The sequence below is a fragment of the Theropithecus gelada genome, chromosome 1 (genome assembly GCF_003255815.1).
Source record: "Theropithecus gelada isolate Dixy chromosome 1, Tgel_1.0, whole genome shotgun sequence".
NCBI lineage: Eukaryota > Metazoa > Chordata > Mammalia > Primates > Cercopithecidae > Theropithecus > Theropithecus gelada.
In genome coordinates, this window is record NC_037668.1 from 151360734 (window position 1) to 151382672 (window position 21939).

Below are 21939 nucleotides of genomic sequence, written 5' to 3' on the forward strand. Positions count from 1 at the left end.
ATCAGGTCTAAGAAGAAGCTATTATTATGCCTATTTTCCAAATGAAGATAATGAGGGTCTTAGACATGAAACAACGAATCCAACATGGTCATTCCGCAAGTACGTGGCAGAATTGGAATTCACAGATCTTGTTTCCATCATGCCGGGGCATCCTTCCTTGAGTACTGTGACAATGGTTCAGGAGGGGAGACTCCTTGCAACAAAAACAGTCTTTCTACGAGAGTGGATAAGCTAACAGTAACAACACAGCATGGGAGAGGCACGCTTTACTCTAGTCTGCATAATGCCCGGGCTCCAGGCTCCAGTGGTATCCCATTAATGTCACTTTGCTTTAAAGATAGAATGGGGAGGGGATCCAGGATCATTTTTCAAAATGAGATACGGGGAGGGAACATCTGCACAAGAGCGTCTCTCAACCCACTGTGCTCCAGGAACCCATTTCACTTGAAACAGACTGTAAGAAAGCAAGGATTGATGTATTTATTGTGTACATAGGTCCCTCCTCTCATTCAGTATGGTGAGCCTACCTGTTTCTCCAACAGATCCTGGGAGAGTCCAAGCTGGATCATGTCCTCTAGGAACCTGGTGAGAGAACACTGCACTCCTCACTAAAAACTGAAAAGCTCTGCCTGGCTCTAGGGAAGACTTTACTACACGTATGCTCGGTGAACCAAATACCTGGTTATACGCAAATTTTCCTTTTTTAAAATAATAATTTCAACTTTTATTTTAGATTCTGTGGGTACATGTTCAGGTTTGCTGCATAGGGATTTTGCATGATGCTGAGGTTTGGAATATAAATGATCCCATCACACCCAGGTAGTGAGCACAGTGCCCAATACGTAGTTTTTTAGCCCTGCTCCCTCCCCTCTCTCCTTCCTAGTAATCTCAGTGTCTAATGTTGCCATCTTTACGTCCATGAATACCCAATGTTTAGCTCCCACTTCAAAGTGAGAACACGACTGGGTGTGGTGGCTCACGCTTGTAATCCCAGCACTTCGGGAGGCCGAGGTGGGCGGATTATGAGGTCAGCAGATCAAGATCACCCTGGCTAGTATGGTGAAACCCCGTCCCTACTAAAAATACAAAAAATGAGCTGGGCACGGTGGCACATGCCTGTAGTCCCAGCTACTCGGGAGGCTGAGGCAGGAGAATTGCTTGAACTCGGGAGGCAGAGGTTGCAGTGAGCCGGGACAGCGCCACTGCACTCCAGCCTGGGCGACAGAGACTCCATCTCAAAAAAAAAAACAAAAAAAGAAGTGAGAACATGAGGTATTTGGTTTTCTGTTTCTGCATTTGCTTAGGATAAGGGCCTCCAGCTGCAACTATGTTGCTGCAAAAGACACAATTTCATTCTCTTTTATGACTGCATAGTATTCTATGGTATATATGTACCATGTTTTCTTTATCCAATCCACTGTTGATGGGCACCTAGGTTAATTCTGTGTCTTTGCCAGTGTGAACAGTGCCACAATGAACATTTGAGTGTCTTTTCAGTAGAACAATTTATTTTCCTTTTGGTATATACCCAGTAAAGGGATTGCTGGGTCGAATGGTAGTTCTGTTTTAAGTCCTTTGAGAAATCTCCAAACTGCTTTCTACAGTGGCTGAACTAATTTACATTCCCACCAACCGTGTATAAGCATTCCTTTTTCTCCACAGCCTCACCAGCATCTGTTGTTTTTTTATTTTTCTGGAGACAGGGTCTCAATCTGTTGCCCAGGCTGGAGTGCAATGGCATGATCATGGCTTGTAATTATGGCTGCAGCCTCAAACTCCTGTGCTCAAGCGATTCTCTCACCTCAGCCTCCCATGTAGCTGGGACTACAGGGACACACTATCATGTCTGGCTAATTTGTTGTCTAATTTGTAGAGATGGGAGTCTCATTATGTTGCCCAGGCTGGTCTCAAACTCCTGGTCTCAAGTGATCCTCCTGCCTCAGCCTCCCAAAGTGCTGGGATTACAGGTGTGAGCCACTATGCACAGCCACATCTGTTATTTTTTCACTGTTTAATAATAGCCATTTTAACTGATGTGAGATGGTTTCTCATTGTGGTTTTGATGTGGATTTCTCTGATGATTAGTGATGTTGAACACTTTTTCATGTTTATTGGCCACTTCTATGTCTTCTTTGCCCACTTTTTAACGGGGTTACTTGTTTTTTGCTTGTTCAATTAACTTCTTCACAGGTTCTGCATATTAGACCTTGGTCAGATGCATAGTTTGTGAATATTTTCTTCTACTCTGTAGGGTGTCTATTTACTCTGTTGATAGTTTTTTTGCTGTGCAGAGGCTCTTTAGCTTAATTAGGTCCCACCTGTCAATCACTGTTTCAACTGCTTTTGAAGACTTAGTCATAGTTCTTTCCCAAAGCCAACGTCCAGAATGGTATTTCCTAGATGTTCTAGGATTTTTACAGTTTGAGGTCTTATATTTAAATCTTTAATCCATCTTGAGTTAATTTTTGTATATGGTAAAATGTAGGGGTCCAGTTTCATTCTTCTGCATATGGCAAGCCAGTCATCCCAGCACCATTTATTGAATAGGGAGTCCTTTCCCCATTGCTTATTTCTGTTGACTTTGTCAAAGATCAGATGACTGTAGTGTGCAGCTTTATTTCTGGGTTCTCTACTCTGTTCTGCTGGTCTATGTCTCTGTTTTGTACCCATACCGTGCTGTTTTGGTTAGCATAGCCTTACAGTATTATTTGAAGTTGGGTAATGTGATGCCTCTGGCTTTGTTCTTTTTGCTTAGGATTGCTTTGGCTATTTGGGCTCTCTTTTGGTTCTACACGAATTTTAGAAAGTTTTTTTTCTTATTCTGTGAAAAATGACTTCAATAGTTTGGTAGGAATAGTGTTGAATCTGTAGATTGCTTTGGGCAGTATGGACATTTTAACAATATCGGCTCTTCTAATCCATGAGCATGGAATGTTTTTCCATTTGCTTGTGTCATCTCTAATTTACTTCAGCAGTGTGAATTTTCTTAACATAGGTCTTCTTGGGCCAGCTTGCCTTCAGAGTAGAGAAGAAAAGCTAACAATTTTTGATAGCTACTGTTACTGATAGTGAATAACATAACAATCGGCTTTGATCTATTTTGGTTTAAGCAATTCTAGATGAGGTGAGGTGGGGGCGGGGAGGAAGCACTGTTTAAATTATTCAGACGTGTGCTTCAGTTCTTTCCACAGCTAGCAAGAAATGTAAACTCTTCATAAGTCTCATGGCTGAAATTCAAACTACAACTTGCTGAGCTGGTACCTGCACTGTGCTTGTGTAGTACATGTGCTGGAGAGAGGAGGAGAGAGATCCTGTGAGTGTTCGACTATTGCTGACTGAAGAGTTACAGCCAGAGAGAAACTTCATATGGGCTATCCATTTTCGTTGTAGGAATATACAAAGCAGTTGGAATAAACTCTGTTTCTACAAAAGACCAGTCGTAAATTTTTCGTTTGCAATGTAATATGATCTGAATTGTTCAGGAAGTTTGGGAAAAGACTGCACAAAATAAAGAAAACAAAATTTCCCTAAAAAAAAAAAAAGAACTGAACCCCAAAGGAGTGGAACAAAAAGGAAAGTGTAGAGTGAGTCACTAATAACCTCTCACAGTGGTTCTCAACCTTGGCTGTCTGGGGCAGGGCTCATCAGTTCTCATTCAGTTGGTATGTGTTGGGCCCAGGCACTAGGACTTTTGGAAAGCTCCCAGGAGATTCCAATGTGCTTCTAGAATGTGGAAGGCCGATGGTAACACATTTGGGTGGAGTGGCTTTTTCGTGCGGAAATTGCTGTATACAGTTGAAGCACTCTGCAAGGCAGATTGTTTAGATTTTTCTGATATTCTTAAGAATGAATCACAGGATGGATCAGATTGTTTAACCACCTTGATGATGAACGTTTACATAAGAATAAAGTAGCTGACCCTGTCTTTTTCTAATCTGTGATGACGACGTATCCTAGAAGCAGGCGCAAGTTTTAGGAAACAAATCCTCAGGTTTCGTTCTGCTGCTTCTTGATTCCTATCTCACAATTTAGGATGAATATGATGAGTTACTCTTCCCACTTCCCTCTCTCAAATCCTTTTTTCTTTCTGGTACTTGATGTGCTATGTGATCTGGGGCAAGTTATTAGTCCTTTCTGAACCTCAGTTTCCTTCACTGTCAGAAAAAGATATCATTTCCACCTCACAGGTTTGCTATGAAAGTTAAATGAGAAAATGCAAGCAAAACATTTAACACATCGCTTAGAACACTGTAAACATTCAATAAATGCTGGGTACTACCACACTTATAATTAGTCTTTGTGCTTTTTTTTTTAAAGTGATGTCAACTATTGAAATACCGTCAGCACAGTCTCACTCAGACTCACAGCTAGAGGATCTATGTTTCTAAAGCCTTTGTTTTATGGGCAAATATCTACCCTGCTGTGAACAGAAGGGCTCTTTGAACGTAAGAAATAGTTCCATCCACAAAGGAAGAAAAGAAATGTTACAGGAAAATGCAAGTATTTGATTATTACTGACTGGAACAGAACTTAGAAGACACGCTCCTGTCATTTCCTACTGGAGGAGACACACACAGTGATTAATTTCCTTGCTTTTAAAAATCGGAAACCATGAAGATCAACAAGTTAGAAATGTAATTAACAACTCCTGCTAGTTAACGCGTTGCCGCAGGTGCTGTTGGTCTAGATAAAAAGGATTTGATTCTGTAAGCTCCCTACTTTCTGCTACTGAAATGAATGCTTAGTGGGTTTCACCATGAAAGAAAATGATACTGGCATAGACAGGGTTTGCAATAACAATTACTTTTAACTAATGGTGACAGAAGAAGTGACAAGTCTGCTCTGTTGAACAGAGGCAGCCCCAGCCAAATGAAAAAGAGAAAGGGAAAAAAGCCCAGCAGCGCAATATAACTTCACCATAGGTTGAAATAAGACAATCAGAAACAAAGTTAGCCTCCCACCCAGCGAGGGTGGTTATACTAGCAAGGCCTCCAATCTTGTTTAAGAGAAATAAAAATTGGAGGAATTGTGGCAGAACCCTATTATAACCCTGGTCAGGGGACAAGGATAATACTCAGGCTACAGGTTTTTGTGTGATAGTGAAAGGTGCTCCACACATCACTTTAATCCACAATGTAACAGTGAACGGGACCCACGTGCAGCAGGGGGCTTCTTCCCAGGGCTGTGCTGAACCTTCGCTCAGCACCAGGCTTTGTTCTGAGGCTTGTTAAAAGTTAGAACCCGCATCCTCTTGGGGAGGCAGGAAATATTTAGGGCAGTAAGGTGGCAACTAATAGGTTTTCCCAACTATTGGAACTGGAGCTGTAATTTACAAGGAGGAAGCTGGGTTTAGTGGTTAGGGTGATGGCTGACCTAGTTACAAAGTCACACGGATTTGTTTTCATGCAGGCTCTGGCCCAGACAAAATTTACCTTTGCCTTAGAAAGAAAAAAAGAAATTCACAAAGCTTATGAATATAGGAAAGAAATATTTAGCCTGTGAAACAGTGAACATTACATTTTCGTTTCAGCCCCTGTACACCTATATCCGAAGCTCCTCTTGTAGGCCCCGCAGAATCTCTAATAGTTAAAGCTCGTCCAAAGAATGAATGTACGCACTTTTAAAATTTCACATTTTCCTCTGGAAACGCTCGGTCTTAACTTTTGTGCAAGGTCAGAATGACACTTCCTTGCTACTTTTATCTTTACTTCTCTAATGCCTTCTGATTGAAAAGTCAAAAGCAAAAAAACAACGAATGCCTTTCTAACTCAGTTCTCTCATAAAGGAACTGACAATAAAATAATATCGACCGTTTCTTCCAGTTAAATGACAGATGTTACTATTAGTACCTTGTAATGTATACCAATATTATTAGAGTCCCCTATGCTTGCTGTTGCATAAAACTCATGTGATTAAATATCAAGGAAAACGACACCAAAGTAATATGAATTTAACTACTTGAAAACTTAAAATACTCCTAACAGTATTCCTCACTTCAACATTCTGTACATAAAACACAAATAAACCATGGTAAAAATTCCTTTATAGTCTAATGCTAATTGTGAGTTCCCAGAACATGGTCAGGTCTGCTGCAGCAAAACATGAGTGTTAACTACCTGTCCAGACAGACCTGTTCTGAATCTTACTTATGGGAAAATGTGTGTTTTTTGTCTGTTTGTTTGTTTGTTTGTTTGAGAGAGGTTCTTGCTCTGTTGTCTAGGCTGGAGTGCAGTGGCGCAATCTTGGCTCACTACAACCTCTGCCTCCCAGGTTCAAGAGATTCTCCAGCCTCAGCCTCCAAGTAGCTGGGATTAATTACAGGCATGAACCACCATGCCCAGCTAATTTCTGTACTTTTAGTAGAGAGAGGGTTTCACCATGTTGGCCAGGCTGGTCTTGAACTCCTGTCCTCAAGCCATCCGCCCGTCTTGGCCTCCTAAAGTGCTGGGATTACAGGCATAAGCCACCGTGCCTGGCCTGGAAAATGTTCTTTTTAATTGCCTACAAAAGAATTTTAAGAGTCGACATTCTCTCATCCCCTCAGTTTTATTTTCCTGCAAACAAAATATAAAAAATTGAATTACCAATTTTTTTAGGCGAATTACCCCCAATTGTGGACTTTACCTTGAAAACTTAAACTGATCAGATGCCATCTGAACAGATTTAGCAGACGTTTTTCTTTCAATCCTTATTGATTCTATTTGTATTTCTCTGAATGAAGAACATTTTTTATACTATAAAATCTTGCACATAAGGCAGTAAGAAGACATGTTAATCTATCATAGCTAAGTAATTTATATTCAAAAGTGTTATTTTCTAGGTACAAAAGTACTGTGCTACAGCCATACTGGGAAATAATATTGTTGTTAAAAAAAAAAATTGAGCAGCTAGGCGTGGTGGCTCATGCCTGTAAATCCCAGCACTTTGGGAGGCTGAGGTGGGCAGATCACCTGAGGTCGGGAGTTCAAGACCAGCCTGACCAACATGGAGAAACCCCGTCACTACTAAAATTACAAAATTAGCCAGGCATGGTGGCGCCATGCCTGTAATCCCAGCTACTCGGGAGGCTGAGGCAGGAGAATAGCTTGAACCCAGGAGGCGGAGGTTACAGTGAGCCAAGATCACGTCATTGCACTCCAGCCTGGGCAACAAGAGCAAAACTCCGTTTCCCCCCCCAAAAAAGAGCTATTTGGGGAAATCTGCCCTGCCTACATGAGAGTGGTAAATAAATATAAATATCAGGCAAAATGATTCAGCATCCAAATGGCCCACATGACCCAGAATTGAGAGCAGAAAGCTACCCCTAGGACTGAGCTCTTTGAAGACACAGAACTTAGGGAAATAGCACCTACTGAGCATGTTGTCTTACTCATCTCTGAAACTCCACAGTGAAAGCACAATGCTTGAAAGAGTATGATGTTCAATAAATACAAATAGTAAATTATTGCAAAATACAAACAAGTCGATAAATAAAATGAAAGATGTGTGGGCTGAAGTAGTCAAGAAAAAGCTTTGGACCGGGCACGGTGGCTTATGCCTATAATCCCAGCACTTTGGGAGGCCAAGGTGGGTGGATCACCTTAGGTTAGGAGTTTGAGACCAGCCTGGCCAACATGGTGAAACCCCATCTCTATGAAAAAATACGAAACTTAGCCAGGCATGGTGGCACGCGCCTGTAATCCCAGCTATTCAGTAGGCTGAGGCGGGAGAATCGCTTGGATCTGGGAGGCGGAGGTTGCAATGAGCCAAGATTGTGCTATTGCGCTCCAGCCTGGGTGACAGAGAGAGACTCTGTCTCAAAAAAACAAAAAAGCAACGCAAAACAAAAAAACAGAAACAGAAAAAGCTTTGGAAAGAGATGCAATTTGATCTGAATCTTTCTTGAGTATAAACAAACGGAGGCTCTAAGGCCTTACCTAGGAAGAAGGCAGAGGATAAGGAAGGAAATATTACAGAGAAAAGTATTCTAGATGACAAATGGACAAGAAGAATGAAGAATGACATTCCTCAGCTTTGCAAAGACCACCCAAATTGAACTTAGAGTCTAAGTCAAAATGTAGTGAGGGATAATGCTGGATATGATGGGAGGGGCACTTAGTAGGGAATCTGTCCTGAAGAAAGCAGGGAGTCAATGAAGAGTTCTGAGAGTATATACAAGGAGTCATTTCCAAGAACGAACAGCTGCAGATTAAGAGAGATGATGAGGCCTATGCAAAGGGCCACTAGTAAGATAAGATGCAGAAATGAGACTAGTACATTTCACAAATATTTACTGCAAGAACGGAGGCTAGTCTTCTTGCTAAATCCTGGGGTTACAAAGATGAGTAAGACCTAGTTCATGCATACAAGGAGTAAGCGTGATAAAGGAAGTTTGTATGAGGTGCTGTGGGAGCAAAGATGAAAGGAACTAATCCAGCCTGCAGAAATCAGGCCAGATTTCTCAGAACCAAAGGAGAGCGCCAGGCAAAGAGGGACACGGACGAGAGAATCAGCAAGGTGCATATATGTGTGTGCATGTGTGTATTCATTACTATAAGCAATTTAGGACGACCAGAGTGAAAATAACACAGCAGAGCAAGCTACACTCAGATATGGCTCCTGAGGCTTGGCCTGAGGGTGTCCATCAGGAAGCCCTTAATCTACCATGGAGTTCTATCAGGGGCAATCCTCAGATTCACAGACAGAGTTAGATCAAGAAAGGTGGGCTTCTCTCTCTCTGTGTCTCTCTCTCTGCACCTAGAAAATATTTAGTAGCTGAGTATCTTGTAAAGCTGGAACATGTGCAGAAATCAATTAAATACTGGATGAAATAGATTTTTCCTAAATCCCTACTTCCTTATTAACTTGAATGTTTTAAAGTTAAAAAAAAAAAAAAAAACCCTAAAGGGTTTTTTTAGATTACTGTTTAAAATATTTACTCAGGTGGCCAGGCGCAGTGGCTCACGCCTGTAATCCCAGCACTTTGGGAGGCCAAGGTGGGTGGATCACGAGGTCAGGAGATCGAGACCATCCTGGCTAACACAGTGAAACGCCGTCTCTACTAAAAACACAAAAAAATTAGCCAGGCGTGGTGGCGGGCGCCTGTAGTCCCAGCTACTCAGGAGGCTGAGGCAGGAGAATGGCGTGGGAGGCGGAGCTTGCAGTGAGCCGAGATCGAGCCACTGCATTCTAGTCTGGGTGACAGAGCAAAACTCTGTCTCAAAAAAAAAATAAATAAATAAAATAAAATAAAATAAAATATTTACTCGGGTGTATGGATAGGTCATATTTTATTAACTTCTAAAATATATCTACCCAGAGCTGCTGCTATTTTAACCAACATAGGGATGTTGCCAATTCACTGGACCTAAGTATTATCTTATCAAAGCTCTCTCTTAGCTTGTGTCAGTCATGAGACAGGGTGTTGTAGTTGTAGGGGTGGAAGCATGTGATGTCCTTCCTCATTCATCACAAGGGTCATGGCCAACACCCCGGAAGAAAAGACAGATTAACAAGATAAAAACATAACAAATTGATTTAGTCAAAGTTTTTACGTGACACAAGATCCTTCAGAATGAGAGCCCAATAACTCAAGAACTCAAGGAAAACTGCCTATGTTTATGCTTAGGTTCAATGAAGAATGGACAAAAGGTTATGAGCTAATAATGGTAATAGACTGACGGGCAGGGAAGGTCACAGAGTCTTTGCTTCTGAGGCCCTTCCAACCCCCTTCAGTGGAGAGTGCTCTGTATGGCAAAGGGCCAAACTTTGGGGTATCACTTTCTGAGTCCCAACATGGTTAAACATTCTGGTTAACAGAATGTTCTTCATGACATACGTGGATGATCAGAAGAAAGAAAAAGAACATAACCCGCAAACCTTCCTGCCTTTTATACAGCATCTGCTGAAGCCTTACAGAGTCCAATGAACTGGGGGTAAAATAAAGATGAATAAAAGCTGCGGAAAATAAGCTCCATGGTGGTAGGGATTTTTGTTCCTTTTCTTTGGAGTTGTTTTCCAGAACTGTAGAACCCACTAAGTGTCCATAAATACAAATGTTTTTGAATGAGTTAAAAAACAGAATTCCTACCCTTAGGGAGGAATTGGCTCATAATTAAATGTGTCTTATTGTTGAGGTTTTAAGAACATATGAGGTTATCGCTGTGAACAGCAACTGTCACTGTACCACGGATTCATGGAATTGACAGAGATTTTTCAGGTGGTGGCAAATGAGCAAATGTTTCCTACCCAAACATCACCAGAGTAAGAAAAATCACCATCTCCTCAAAAATATGAGCCAGTACCTACATCCCTGAAGAGTCTTTCTTGGTACCCATAGATTAACGAGAACCCAGATTTCAACATAACTCCTTCCAAGTGCCAAGACATAAAATCCTTGAGATTTTTATCTGGCTCTAATAAAAACCTGTATCTTTTTGGACAGCCAGATTATCTTATCATGTCCCTCCCCCAAGATACGTTCAGGTCTTCAAGCCCTGTGTGAATTTCACTTCTCTAGCAAGTAATCCTTGTTTCTCTTCTCCTCCATGGTGACTCTGTGTCCCCTGGGCACCAACACACCCTGTGCATCACAGAGCACTCACTAAGACACAACTGTGTCTTTGTTATTATAGCATGCATTCATTTTTATCTCTAGGGACTATAAACTTGCCAAAGACAAGCACTTATGAATTCTCAGATCCACTTTTTCTATAAAAGCTAACCCAATCCATTTTAATAATATACATGCAATATTTCTACCTAGTCATCCGAAACCTTCCACTTCATGTACAAGAGTCACTAGATTTTATGTTAATAAATTGACACAAGGAGTCCCATACTATTTTTGAATTTTTGATTGAAGAAGAATCTGAGAGACACAGCTGGATTCTCAGCGAATGTATGGACTAGAAAGATAAGTTGTTTCCTGAACCTTCAAGACTTTTTTTGTATTATTTTCCTGCTAAATTGCATATTTCTGTCCTTCAGAGAAGTCTTGAAGAGATCTGATTTCCTTCTGTTCTATTGTGTTGGTGTGAACGCCTTTGCAATTGAATAGGAAGCCGCGGAGGGTGGCAGGAACAAGTCGGCAGAAGTTACACAAAGTGAGGTGTGTGCTTTGTGACTGGTTACAGCTCTAATGAGGCCAAGGTCATAGGTTCAACCCCTGAAAAGGCAGGTACTTCAGTTAATTCCCTGCCAAAGGACTGCACCCCTAAACTACTGCAGATTTCCTAGAAATCCAAAGAAGTGAACGTTGGGGATGTGGGTGGGCTAACAATGCAAGTTCCTGAGAGGCAAAGGAGACCTCAAAATGCCCTGCCTCCCCCAAGTGTCAGAACAGGCCACTCATCAGGAGGAAGGGGCCAGTGCAGGGGCCCCTGCCCTGACACAGCTACAGAAAAACGCTGAATGAGCAGGAGGATCAGAAGAGAGCTCAAGGTCTGAATCTGCCAAGGACAATCAGGGTGCCTTGTTCTAGGTGTGTCTAGTTCCCGAGTGATCATCAGGACACACATACACACGTATTCAAAGATACACAACCAAACCCATAGAGGAGCTGCCTGTGAGAAGAGCCAGAAATGAGAGGGGACGTTCTGAAAAACCAAACTTGCCTTGCACATACCAGATAAAAGCATGCCTTGAACTCAGAAGTATGATTACCTCAACTGTACATCTGAGGTCCAAAAAAAGATGTGTGTGGATGGGGGGGAGTGAATTTAGTTATTCATGACTCCAGGAAGATAAAGCAAGCTTGTAATTATTGATGGCTTCCTTCGAGGACAGAAATAAAGTGGCATAAAATAGTAATTATTTCATATTTTTAGACTGACAGGGAAAAGAGGAGGGAATATTAACCTAAGTTCAAAGCAGTAAGCCTAAAACACCCAAATACAGTAGAAACTTCCTTTGCAATTCTCTCACTGTATGAAATCCTAAAAGAGACATGCTGTCCTGAATTCTCACGAATTCTGAGCTCTCCCCAAGACCAGGTTCCTGCCAAACTATAGCAGTGAGCCCTGGATCTTCTCAAAGAAATGTAACATAGTTTTACAAGAACCTTCTCACAGGTGGTGTGCAACTTGCCTGTTCTACAGGAGTACCAACCAGGGGCCGCCTCCTACCGCTGCACCATAAATTCCATTTCCACAACTCAGCGATTTAACTTCTGCAGAGACAGAGCCTGAAGGATGGATTTGCTTAAGGAAAAAAAAAAAAAAAAAAAAAAAAAAGGCTGTGGGCTGATGCTGCCCTATCACACAGTACAGAAACAAACTCTTCCTTTTTTTTATTATACTCTAAGTTCTAGGGTACATGTGCACAACGAAACTCTTTATATGTAGGTATAAAGGCTGAGATGACTAACTCTGGTTTAGTCCTAGCGTAATATTAAAAATATTCCAAGCCCACAAAAGGACCAAAGCCTCGTGTTCTTTTTATGTTTTATTACATAATAATTCATACATATAAAAGAATATGTGTAGCTCTTATGCAAATTTCAAAGCATTATAATCTAAGTCCATATCAGCATAAGATATAGATCTAAAATGGCTGAATCATTTTTTAAAACTTAAAACAATTCTTTAAACAATGCATTCGTTTGTTAAGTGGTTGGGCAATTATAAATTGTGTTCAATCAAGGAGATATCAGAGATGGATTAAGTCCCCAGTCTCCAGGGAACCACACAGTAGTAAAGTAGGGTTAAGTGCCCAGGTGAACCACACAGTAGGTTCACGCCAAAGGGGGCACAGAAAGATCACAAAAAGAACACGGGATTTCGCTCCATCCTTGAAGGTCATGGAGTCCAGCCTTTAAGAGGCACTCAATAAATATTTGACAAAAAAGGTGTGAAATTCAGAGAAACTGCTTAACTTCTCTAACACTCAGTTTCTTTCTATGTAAAATGGAATAAGGCCCTGTGTATACCAGCCATCCTTGGAAGGATCAAAATAAGAATGTATCTGGAAATGCTTTATGGGCTGCAAAGAGCAATATGATTTAAAGAAATGCCATTTTATACAGGTTCTTCAGATTTTTTTTGATTGAGAGGATTCTGTGCAATTGCTTTGGGGAGGGAAAGGTGTTAGATGGTGGTTTTAACTCACCAGGGTTTGAATTTCACTTCAGGATATCCTGCTGTTATTCTGTCTCTTTCATCTGAAATCGGTTCCAAACGTGCAGCTTGGTCACTGAGTCCCTATAAGCTATAACAGAAATTATGTTCCCCGCATATAAAAAATTAACGTGAGTTACAGCACCTGGCACATTTGAAGTCTTAAAGGCCGGCTCCTTGCTGCAGCTGAAACAATTGTGCTGAACGTAAAAGGCAGAAAGGAGCCCTGATATCCTTGCAATGTGGAAAATTCTGTTTCCTTCCATTTCTCTCTATAAATATTTGTTTAATCTTATTAAAAGAATATTAAAGTGCTTAAGCACTTTGGAGTGAGAAAAGGCTCTTTTCTGAAGAAGGTTTACCTGTGTAGGTATGTTATATTATTCCCATTAGGTTTTGAAAAATCCTGAAAACTGACCCCAGACACCCATCGTTAATTCTGGGGAACCCAAGGTTGAGAAGTGCTGGTTGTGGCTATGGGTCAACAGGCCATTTTTTTTTGAGACATACTCTAACTGTCGCCCAGGCTAGAGTACAGTGGCAACATCTCAGCTCGCCACAACCTTCACCTCCCGGGTTCAAGCGATTCTCCTGCCTCAGCCTCCCGAGTAACTGGGATTACAGGCACCTGCCACTATGCGCAGTTAATTTTTGTATTTTTAGTAGAGATGAGGTTTCACCACGTTGGCCAGGCTGCTCTCAAACTCCTGACCTCAGGTGATCTGCCCACCTCGGTTTCCCAAAGTGCTGGGATTACAGGTGTGAGTCACCGCGCCCAGCCAATAGGCCAGCTTAATGGTGATTCCACTGGTCAACAATTTCCAGTATTTCCTTCCCAGTATCCACTCCTCCCCACAACTCCATAAAAACGCCCCTAAAATTGTAATATTTTATCACACAATTTAATTAAGTTAGAAACATTTAGCCAACAGAGTTCATTAAACAAGTATAAGAGATCAGGCCAGGCGTGGTGGCTCATGCCTGTAATCCCAGCACTTTGGGAGGCCTAGGCAGGCAGATCACCTGAGGTCAGGAGTTCAAGACCAGTCTGGCCAACATGGTGAAACATCGTTTCCACTAAAAATACAAAAATTAGCCAGGCATGGTGGTACACGCCTGTAATCCCAGCTACTCGTGAGGCTGAGGCAGGAGAATCACTTGAACCTGAGAGGCGGAGACTGTGCCATTGCACTCTAGCCTGGGTGACAGAATGAGACTCCATCTCGGGGAAAAAAAAAAAAAAAGAGATCAGGCTGTGATTTTGATGGCTCACTGTGTGCTAGGGTTGTACTGAGTACCTAACTTTCTTCACTCTGTCATTTAATTCTCAAGCTGAGCTTGGTAGGGTGGGTGTTCGTATGCTTTTATTTTTTTTTGAGATGGAGGCTAGAGTGCAGTGGTGTGATCTCAGCTCACTGCAACCTCTGCCTCCTGGGTTCCTAGGTTCAAGCCATTCTCCTGCCTCAGCCTCCCAAGTAGTTGGGACTACACCACACCTGGCTAATTTTTATATTTTCAGTGGAGACAGGGTTTCACTGTGTTGGCCAGGCTGGTCTCAAACTCCTGACCTCAAGTGATCCACCCGCCTCAGCCTCCCAAAGTGTTGGGATTACAGGCGTGAGCCGCCATGCCCAGCCCGTACTTTTTTATTTTTTTAAGAGATAGGGTCTCACTTTGTCTCCCAGGCCGGTGTAAGTGATATGGCTCACTACAGCATCAACCTCCTGACTCAGGGGATCTTCCCACCTCAGCCTACCCAAGTGTAGCTAGGACTACAGGCCTGGGCTACCACAGCTGGCTAAACTCAATACATTTTTTTTTTTTTTTTTTTTTTTGTAGAGAATGAGGTCTTGCTACATTGCCCAGGCAGGTCTCAAAATCCTGGCTTCAAGCGATCCTCCCACCTCAGCCTACCAAGTGCTGGGATTAATGGCACTGGCATTAGTATGCACATTTTACAGATAAGGGAACCTGGGAGTTCAGAGAGCTTAAGTGATAACTGGCCTAAAGACAAACCATCTGGAAAGAATGAAATCAGAATTCAAACCCAATCCACCTGCCACAAAGTCCCTGCTTTGCGGTTTCAACTGAAATAAGGTCATGCACTAACGACATTTCAGTCAATGACAGACCACGTGAACAACGGTGGTCCCATCAGATTGTAATACTATATTCTCACTGTGCCTTTTCTATGTTTAGATCTGTTTGGATACACAAATACTTACCATTGTATTACAATTGCCTACAGTATTCAGTACAGTAACATGCTGTACAGGTTTGTAACCTAGGAGCAATAGGCTACACCACACAGCCTAGGTGAATAGTAGACTCTCATGTAGCTTTGTGTAAGTACACTCTAGCATGCTGGCACAAGGACCAAACTGCTTTACTAAGGCAGTTCTTGGAACATATCCCTGTCATTAAGTTATGCATTAATGTACAGGAAACCTTGAAATACTGAAAGGCGGAAAGTGAAAACAGCATTTCCTTACCTAACATACAGATTGCTGAATTTCGTATTCTTTAATGGAACTTTTTACAGGAAATCTGTTGTATGTATGTTTTAGTCTTACCACCTATTTTATAAAACTACATCTAAAAAAGAAGGGGAATCCCTTTATTAGAGCACGTAATTCAATTTTTTTTAATTCAGAAAACATAATGATTTAAATCCATCTGAAGCCACTTCTCCCCCGAGACAACTCTGAAAGCATTCTGAGGAGAGCCAGAGTCACAGCAGCCCTGGGGACAAGGTCCCCTTCTCATGCACAGCTTCAGGCAGCCAGAACCAGGGTTAGTTCACAGAACTTCAGGAAAACAGCATTAGGATTTCATGGCCCTTAATACTGATAAAGATCAACTAAAAATTATTCTGCCGGTTTGATAAAACAAGAGGAAAGCTAAGATGAATACACTAGGGAACAAATCTGGGGGACATGAGAAAAAAGTCTTTATAACTGCTGAAGCAGGACACCTTAATCACAGCGTTTGGCTCATGCAAACAATTTATTTTTTAAAACAACTAATCTAAGCCAGACATGACCGAAATTCACTGAAACTGGGTTCTAACAGCTCTATTCCAAGGAGGCTAAATGGGCTTTCCTGGTTCCCCACTACACTCAGAGGAAACAAAGAAATGACAATAATCTCACCCTTAAATAACCCATGAGCCAAGAGAACAAAATATCAAAAGGGAGACATCTGCCTACCTGAGGAACGGCACACAGAACAAATATTTAAATGGAACCCTGTCTCCTTCTGAGACAAATCACATTGGGTGTTAAAATATGTCTAGGCCGGGCGCGGTGGCTCACACCTGTAACCCTAGCACTTCGGGAGGCCAAGGCGGGCAGATCACTTGAGGTCAGGAGTTCAAGACCAGCCTGGCCAACATGATGAACCCCCGTCTCTACTAAAAATACAAAAATTAGCCAGAAATTGCTTGAACCCGGGAGGCGGAGGTTGCAGTGAGCCAAGATCGTGCCACTGCACTCCAGTCTGGGCGACAGAGCGAGACGAGATTCTGTCTCAAAAAAAAAAAAAAAAAAAAGGCTAAAACTCAGTTTAAAATACAATATACTTGGCCAGGTGCGGGGGCTCGCGTCTGTAATCCCAGCACTTTAGGAGGTCGGGAGTTCGAGACCAGCCTGACCAACATGGAAAAACCCCATCTCTACTAAAAATAGAAAATTAGCCGGGCATAGTGACGCATTCCTGTAATCCCAGCTACTCCGGAGGCTGAGGCAGGAAAATTGCTTGAACCCAGGAGGCGGAGGTTGCGGTGAGCTGAGATCGCGCCATTGCGCTCCAGTCTGGGCAACAAGAACTGCCTCAAAACAAACAAACACATCTATATATCTGGAAAAAAAAAAAAAAAACCGCCAAAAACGGTGATAAATGGCCAAAATATGTATGTGTGCGTTTATGTGTGTATGTGTGTATAAAGTGTATCTGAGAAGTCTGATAGGGACAGGTTCCAAGTGGAAGAAATTTATATATTATTAGGAGCTGCCTTCTAGCAGCTCAGGCAAGATACGTATCTTCTCCAGTGGCACCCACCAGACTGAGAAATGTGATACAAATTAAAAACTCCCCAAACAAACCTTTGTCTGAATTGGTCTGACCATAAGAATCCCATTCTGTTGAGACTTAAGACATTTTCCATTATTTCTCAATTTGTAGAATATACTTATTCCTACCTAAAGAAATCACTTTTCTTTCCTTCAAAAAAAAGTTAGATCCTGATACAATTAATATGACATGGAAATTCTTGCGTTGTTCATTTATCTTAAGCAATACTGTTTACGTTAAACTTCCGGCAAAAGAAAGGATAAGGGGTAGCTTTCTTTTGGGTGTGTGGGGCTGAGGCAGGCAGCAGATTTTGACCTGTATGTATGAACATTTGCAGAATTCTACTCCAATACTTTGAAGCCCTATGGAGGAAAACACACGTTCCTCTCATACATCTGGACAGACTGATTTGTCCTAGGTCATATACGAATTGCTGACAGAGAAACTGATGCTGAATCTATCAGATGATCTAACCACTAATACTAAACGATTCAGATTTCATAGAAATCATAAAGTAGGGTACAAAGATATTTCTAATTGCGTAAGTATCATGGCTGTCATTTCTTCTGTATTATTTTAATTGATTTCAAAAAATTCTTTGGGGAAACAGAAAGGAAATAAACTATGGGTATTGACAGAAGTTCAGGGAAATCAAACAGAGAAGGGGTTTGCAAGTCGTAATAACAGCCCGTTGCAAGTTGCAGCCCTGGTGAGGGACCCAAGGCAACAGTGAATAACACTAATAAATGTCAATCAGAAAAATGCAGCAACAAAAAAGGCAGCAAACTGTCACATATGGCAGAATAATCCAGGCTGAATGCTTTGTGAAGTTGCATCTCACTATCCACTAATGTTCTAAGGTTGGGAGTATGTGTAGTAGAAACAATTAGGAGACTTACGGCTAAACAGAAGCATCTCTCAGTTCTTCTAATCCCTTCTAAACCCAGAGGGATTTGATCTTTCATTCACTGGGGGCCAGGAACGGCAACTACCCATATAAAGTAAGCACCTACTATGTGCCTGGCATCCATGGTCTTAGGTGATGGCTTTCAGGAGTTGCCAGGATCCCTGATGGAGGCTCCTTCTGTGCTGCCTGACCTGCTTTGCTCCTGCCACTGCAGACACCCACGCTGCTGCAGACTCCGAGCCACAGCAAGGCTCAGAAGATCAAGGGACCAGTCACAGCAGCCTTTTTAACTTTGGGAAAACCCAATGCTCACTTCACTCAAACGTTGCAAAGTGGTGCCATGACCCTTTAGCTCTTGGCTCACCAATTCAAAGAGCCACATCACATACAGCCCTTAAGCTGCCCACGGCATGATTCCGTGTCTAGTTCCTTTCCAGGTCCCCCCAAGCGGAAGACAGTTCTGGCAGGGAGTCTGGGCAAGATTACTACAATATTTAGCCTTTGTCCCTTCTTTTGCTATGTCTTATTGTAGAATAAGGCACACAGGTCTGAGAGATTGAGTATGCTGGACCTGAGACCTGTACTCAAAAGGTCCCTGCAAGACCGCAGGTCAGCTTAATCCAGCCCAGGAATCTCCATTTCAAAGATGAAGAAACTGAGGTTCAAAGAAAGCAAAACACGGTCTCTACTCAGAGTACTGGAAGGCCTGATATAAACTTAACCCCAAAGCCATGCCTCCTGCCTTAGTCAATTTACTGAGCACCTAACCAGTGAGAAACAGGCAGAAGTGAATGAGGCCAGATTTCACTCCCTTCACTACTGGTGTGAATGGATAAAGGTAACCCCACTTTCTCTCTGGGCTTTAGTTTTCTCATCTATTAAGTGAAAAACAGGATCGAATTGGTGATTTCTGATGTGCCTTTCAGCTCTGAAACTCTCATAAGAGTTGAGGATATAATTATATGTGTTGGTGTGTGCCAATGTATATGCATCATATATACAAACACAGGCACATATATACATATGGTATCTTACAATTAAATACCGTTAGCAACCACACATCTTGCCCAATCCCTTACTGCGACCATGTCTTCCTAATTCCAAACCAAAACTGGACACTGCAACTCATCGTTGCAGCGCCTCAGAATCCAGGGCGTGTGGTCAGTGCTCACTGGCGTCCCTCCAAACACCCATGTAAGCGTACTTTAACACGTAAACGTACTTTACAAGACATATACTAAGTCATTAAATTCCTTGGAAGAAACGGCCAATTTGAAGCAGGGCTGGCCTGTGGGGAGCAGCATACACCGCAGGAAGTATAAGTTAAAGGTGACAGCCCGTGGCTGCCCAAATTTGGGGCTCCACTGCCAATGCACCGGGAGGGCAGTGAGTGCCCAGGCTTGGAACAAGCCTGGCTCGGAGCTCACATTTGAAGGCAGGAACCTGCACTCCCGAGTTTGCGCATCCTGCGTGAGCAACTGAAAACGTGCAGCGCAGGGCGTGCAGTGGGCACTGGTCCTGTTTCCTCTCGCACGTGGTGCCCGGCGTGAGGCTTCAGCGCGGGGCCTCCTCCCCTCCCCGCCCCCCACCCCGCCCTAGAGGCCGGCGCTAGGACCCCGCGAGCCGCACGCACTTCCTGGCGTCGCGATCCAAGCCTCCCGCTCGGCGCCCCCGGCTCCCGCCCGCCGCCACCGCCCTACCTGGCGAAGCAGTACTCGCAGTGGTTGCCCCGCTCGTTGACCGTGAGCACGTAGGCATAGGCCGGGCAGGAGAACAGCAAGTCCCCCACCTGGAAGGGCTGCAGAGCCCGCAGCCCCCGGCCCTTGCCCGGGCTGCAGAAGCGCTCCAGGCCGCCGAGGCCCTCGGCCCTCATGGTGGCGGCGGGGCGCGGGCGCCGGCTGTGCCCGAGCTGCGGCTCCTGGCGAGCTGTTATTGGAGACGCGTCACCCAGAGCTGCGGGGGGCGGGGTGGGAGCCGCCCGGCGGACGCGGCGGCGGCTCCCTGCTCCCCGGAAGGGACGGCGGCCCCGCCCGGGCCTCGCGCGCCCCCGCGGGGAGGGGGACGGGCCCGGCGGCCCCGCCCTGCGCCGGGACCCTCGGCGGCCGCCCCGCGCGCGCTCCGGGCCGTTTCCGGTGTGCCCGCGACAAAGAGCCGCAGCCCCTGTGGCTTCTGCGAGGAGGGCGTGAGGCGTGTGCGCCTCCGCCGCGTCTCCACGGAGCAAGCGGGACGCGCCCTCCTCGGTGGGAGGGGGGTCACCTGCGCGGAGCAGGTATCCCAGGGCCACCCCTAGACAGTCAGCCTGGCCCGAAGGATGACCAGCACCCGGTAAATAGAAGGGGGCGAAGCCGGCCCCCAAACCCTACGTTCACTTGCCCTTGTAAAGACCCCTGAAGGCAGTGATCGGGGAACGCCAAGGAGAAAGCGGCAGAGGGGAAACCACAGTAGAGAATTTTGCTGTGCAGAGGGTTGACGTGTACTTTTCCAAGGTTAGAGGTTTTTAAACCTTGTGGCTTTAATGGGAACGTAGTTTGCCCTCTGCTCCTCTAGTAGAATTACATTGACGGAAGAGGAAATGCACTGGCCAGCCCGGCTCACCGAGTCTCTGCATGCTGCGAACGATGCTGAGGAAGCCAGAGATAACCTTGCCTTCAAGGAATTTAGGCTGTTGGGGGATAATGCGATGCTGTGGCCAGTGTCCAGGACACTGCGCTAGAGTTTGCAGTGGTTTTAATATGCTTGACCACCCACCGTGATCTTAGAAAAGTCACTTGGGTTAGGAGTCAGAGGATTTAAAGCCCACAAAGCCTGAAACGTAAATCCTGTACACATGCACGCTATTACTTTTCATATGAGAAAGGAAAATATAATCCGTGTTCCACATGATTATGTAAAGACTGGAATTGATGTACATGCAGTAAAGACTAAAATTGTGATGAGATCATTTAGCAGAAAACACTACTTCAAACTAGAACCTCAAACAGTTACCTCTGTAAGTTCAGGACTGGTTTAGCAAGGGGAAAGGATGAATATGATTGGAGATGTAAAATCAGTGGAATTTTTGGCATTTCAGTAAAATGGCTTTCTCAGCTGGGTGTAGTGACTCAGCCCTGTAATCCCAACACTGTGGGAGGCCAAGGTGGGAGGATCACTTGAGCCCAGGAATTGGAGAGTTGGAGACCAGCTTGGGCAACATAAAGACCCCATCTCTATGGGAAATTAACCACCTCTCAAGTGGTGCTGAGGTAGGAGGATTGCTTGAGCCTGGGAAGTCAAGGCTGCAGTGAGCTGTGATGACTCCATCATACTCCAGCCTGGGTGACAGAGCAAGACCTTGTCTCAAAAGAAAACAAAAAAGTCCTTACTAGTGACCAACTAAATAAGCTTGTAACCCCTCTTCAAGTAAAGGACATTATGATAGTATTTTAATTTATGCATTTTAAGAGACATCGACTATGACTAGCCACTGGGATAGAAAGATGGACAAAATCGGCCAGCTGTGGTGGCTCACACCTGTAATCCCAGCACTTTGGGAGGCCAAGGCAGGCAGATCACCCGAGGTTGGGAGTTCAAGACCAGCCTGACCAACATGGAGGAACCCCATCACTACTAAAAATACGAAATTAGCCAGGCATGGTGGCGCATGCCTGTAATCCCGGCTACTCTGGAGGCTGAGGCAGGAGAATCACTTGAACCCGGGAGGCGGAGGTTGCAGTGAGCCAAGATCGCACCATTACACTCCAACCTGAGCAATGAGAGTGAAACTCTGTCTCAAAAAAAAAATAAGAAGAAAGATGTACAAAACGTAGTCCTAGGTCCTTGCATTTGGCACATTCAAGTTCAGTAATACTCACCATTAGTTATTGAGTA

At 43.8% G+C, this 21939-nt stretch overlaps 1 protein-coding gene across 2 annotated transcripts in view; it reads right to left on the reverse strand.

Moving 5' to 3' along the window:
* The window catches only part of SMYD2 (SET and MYND domain containing 2), a 56020-nt gene extending 35918 nt beyond the window's left edge, over window positions 1–20102 (reverse strand). For both annotated transcript variants that reach the window (XM_025355920.1, XM_025355928.1), the window contains exon 1: window positions 19773–20102. In XM_025355920.1, coding sequence (XP_025211705.1) covers window positions 19773–19945 — 173 coding nt within the window. In that variant the 5' untranslated portion in view covers window positions 19946–20102. The remainder of the gene's footprint in view (window positions 1–19772) is intronic.
* Between the last annotated feature and the right edge of the window lie 1837 nt (window positions 20103–21939).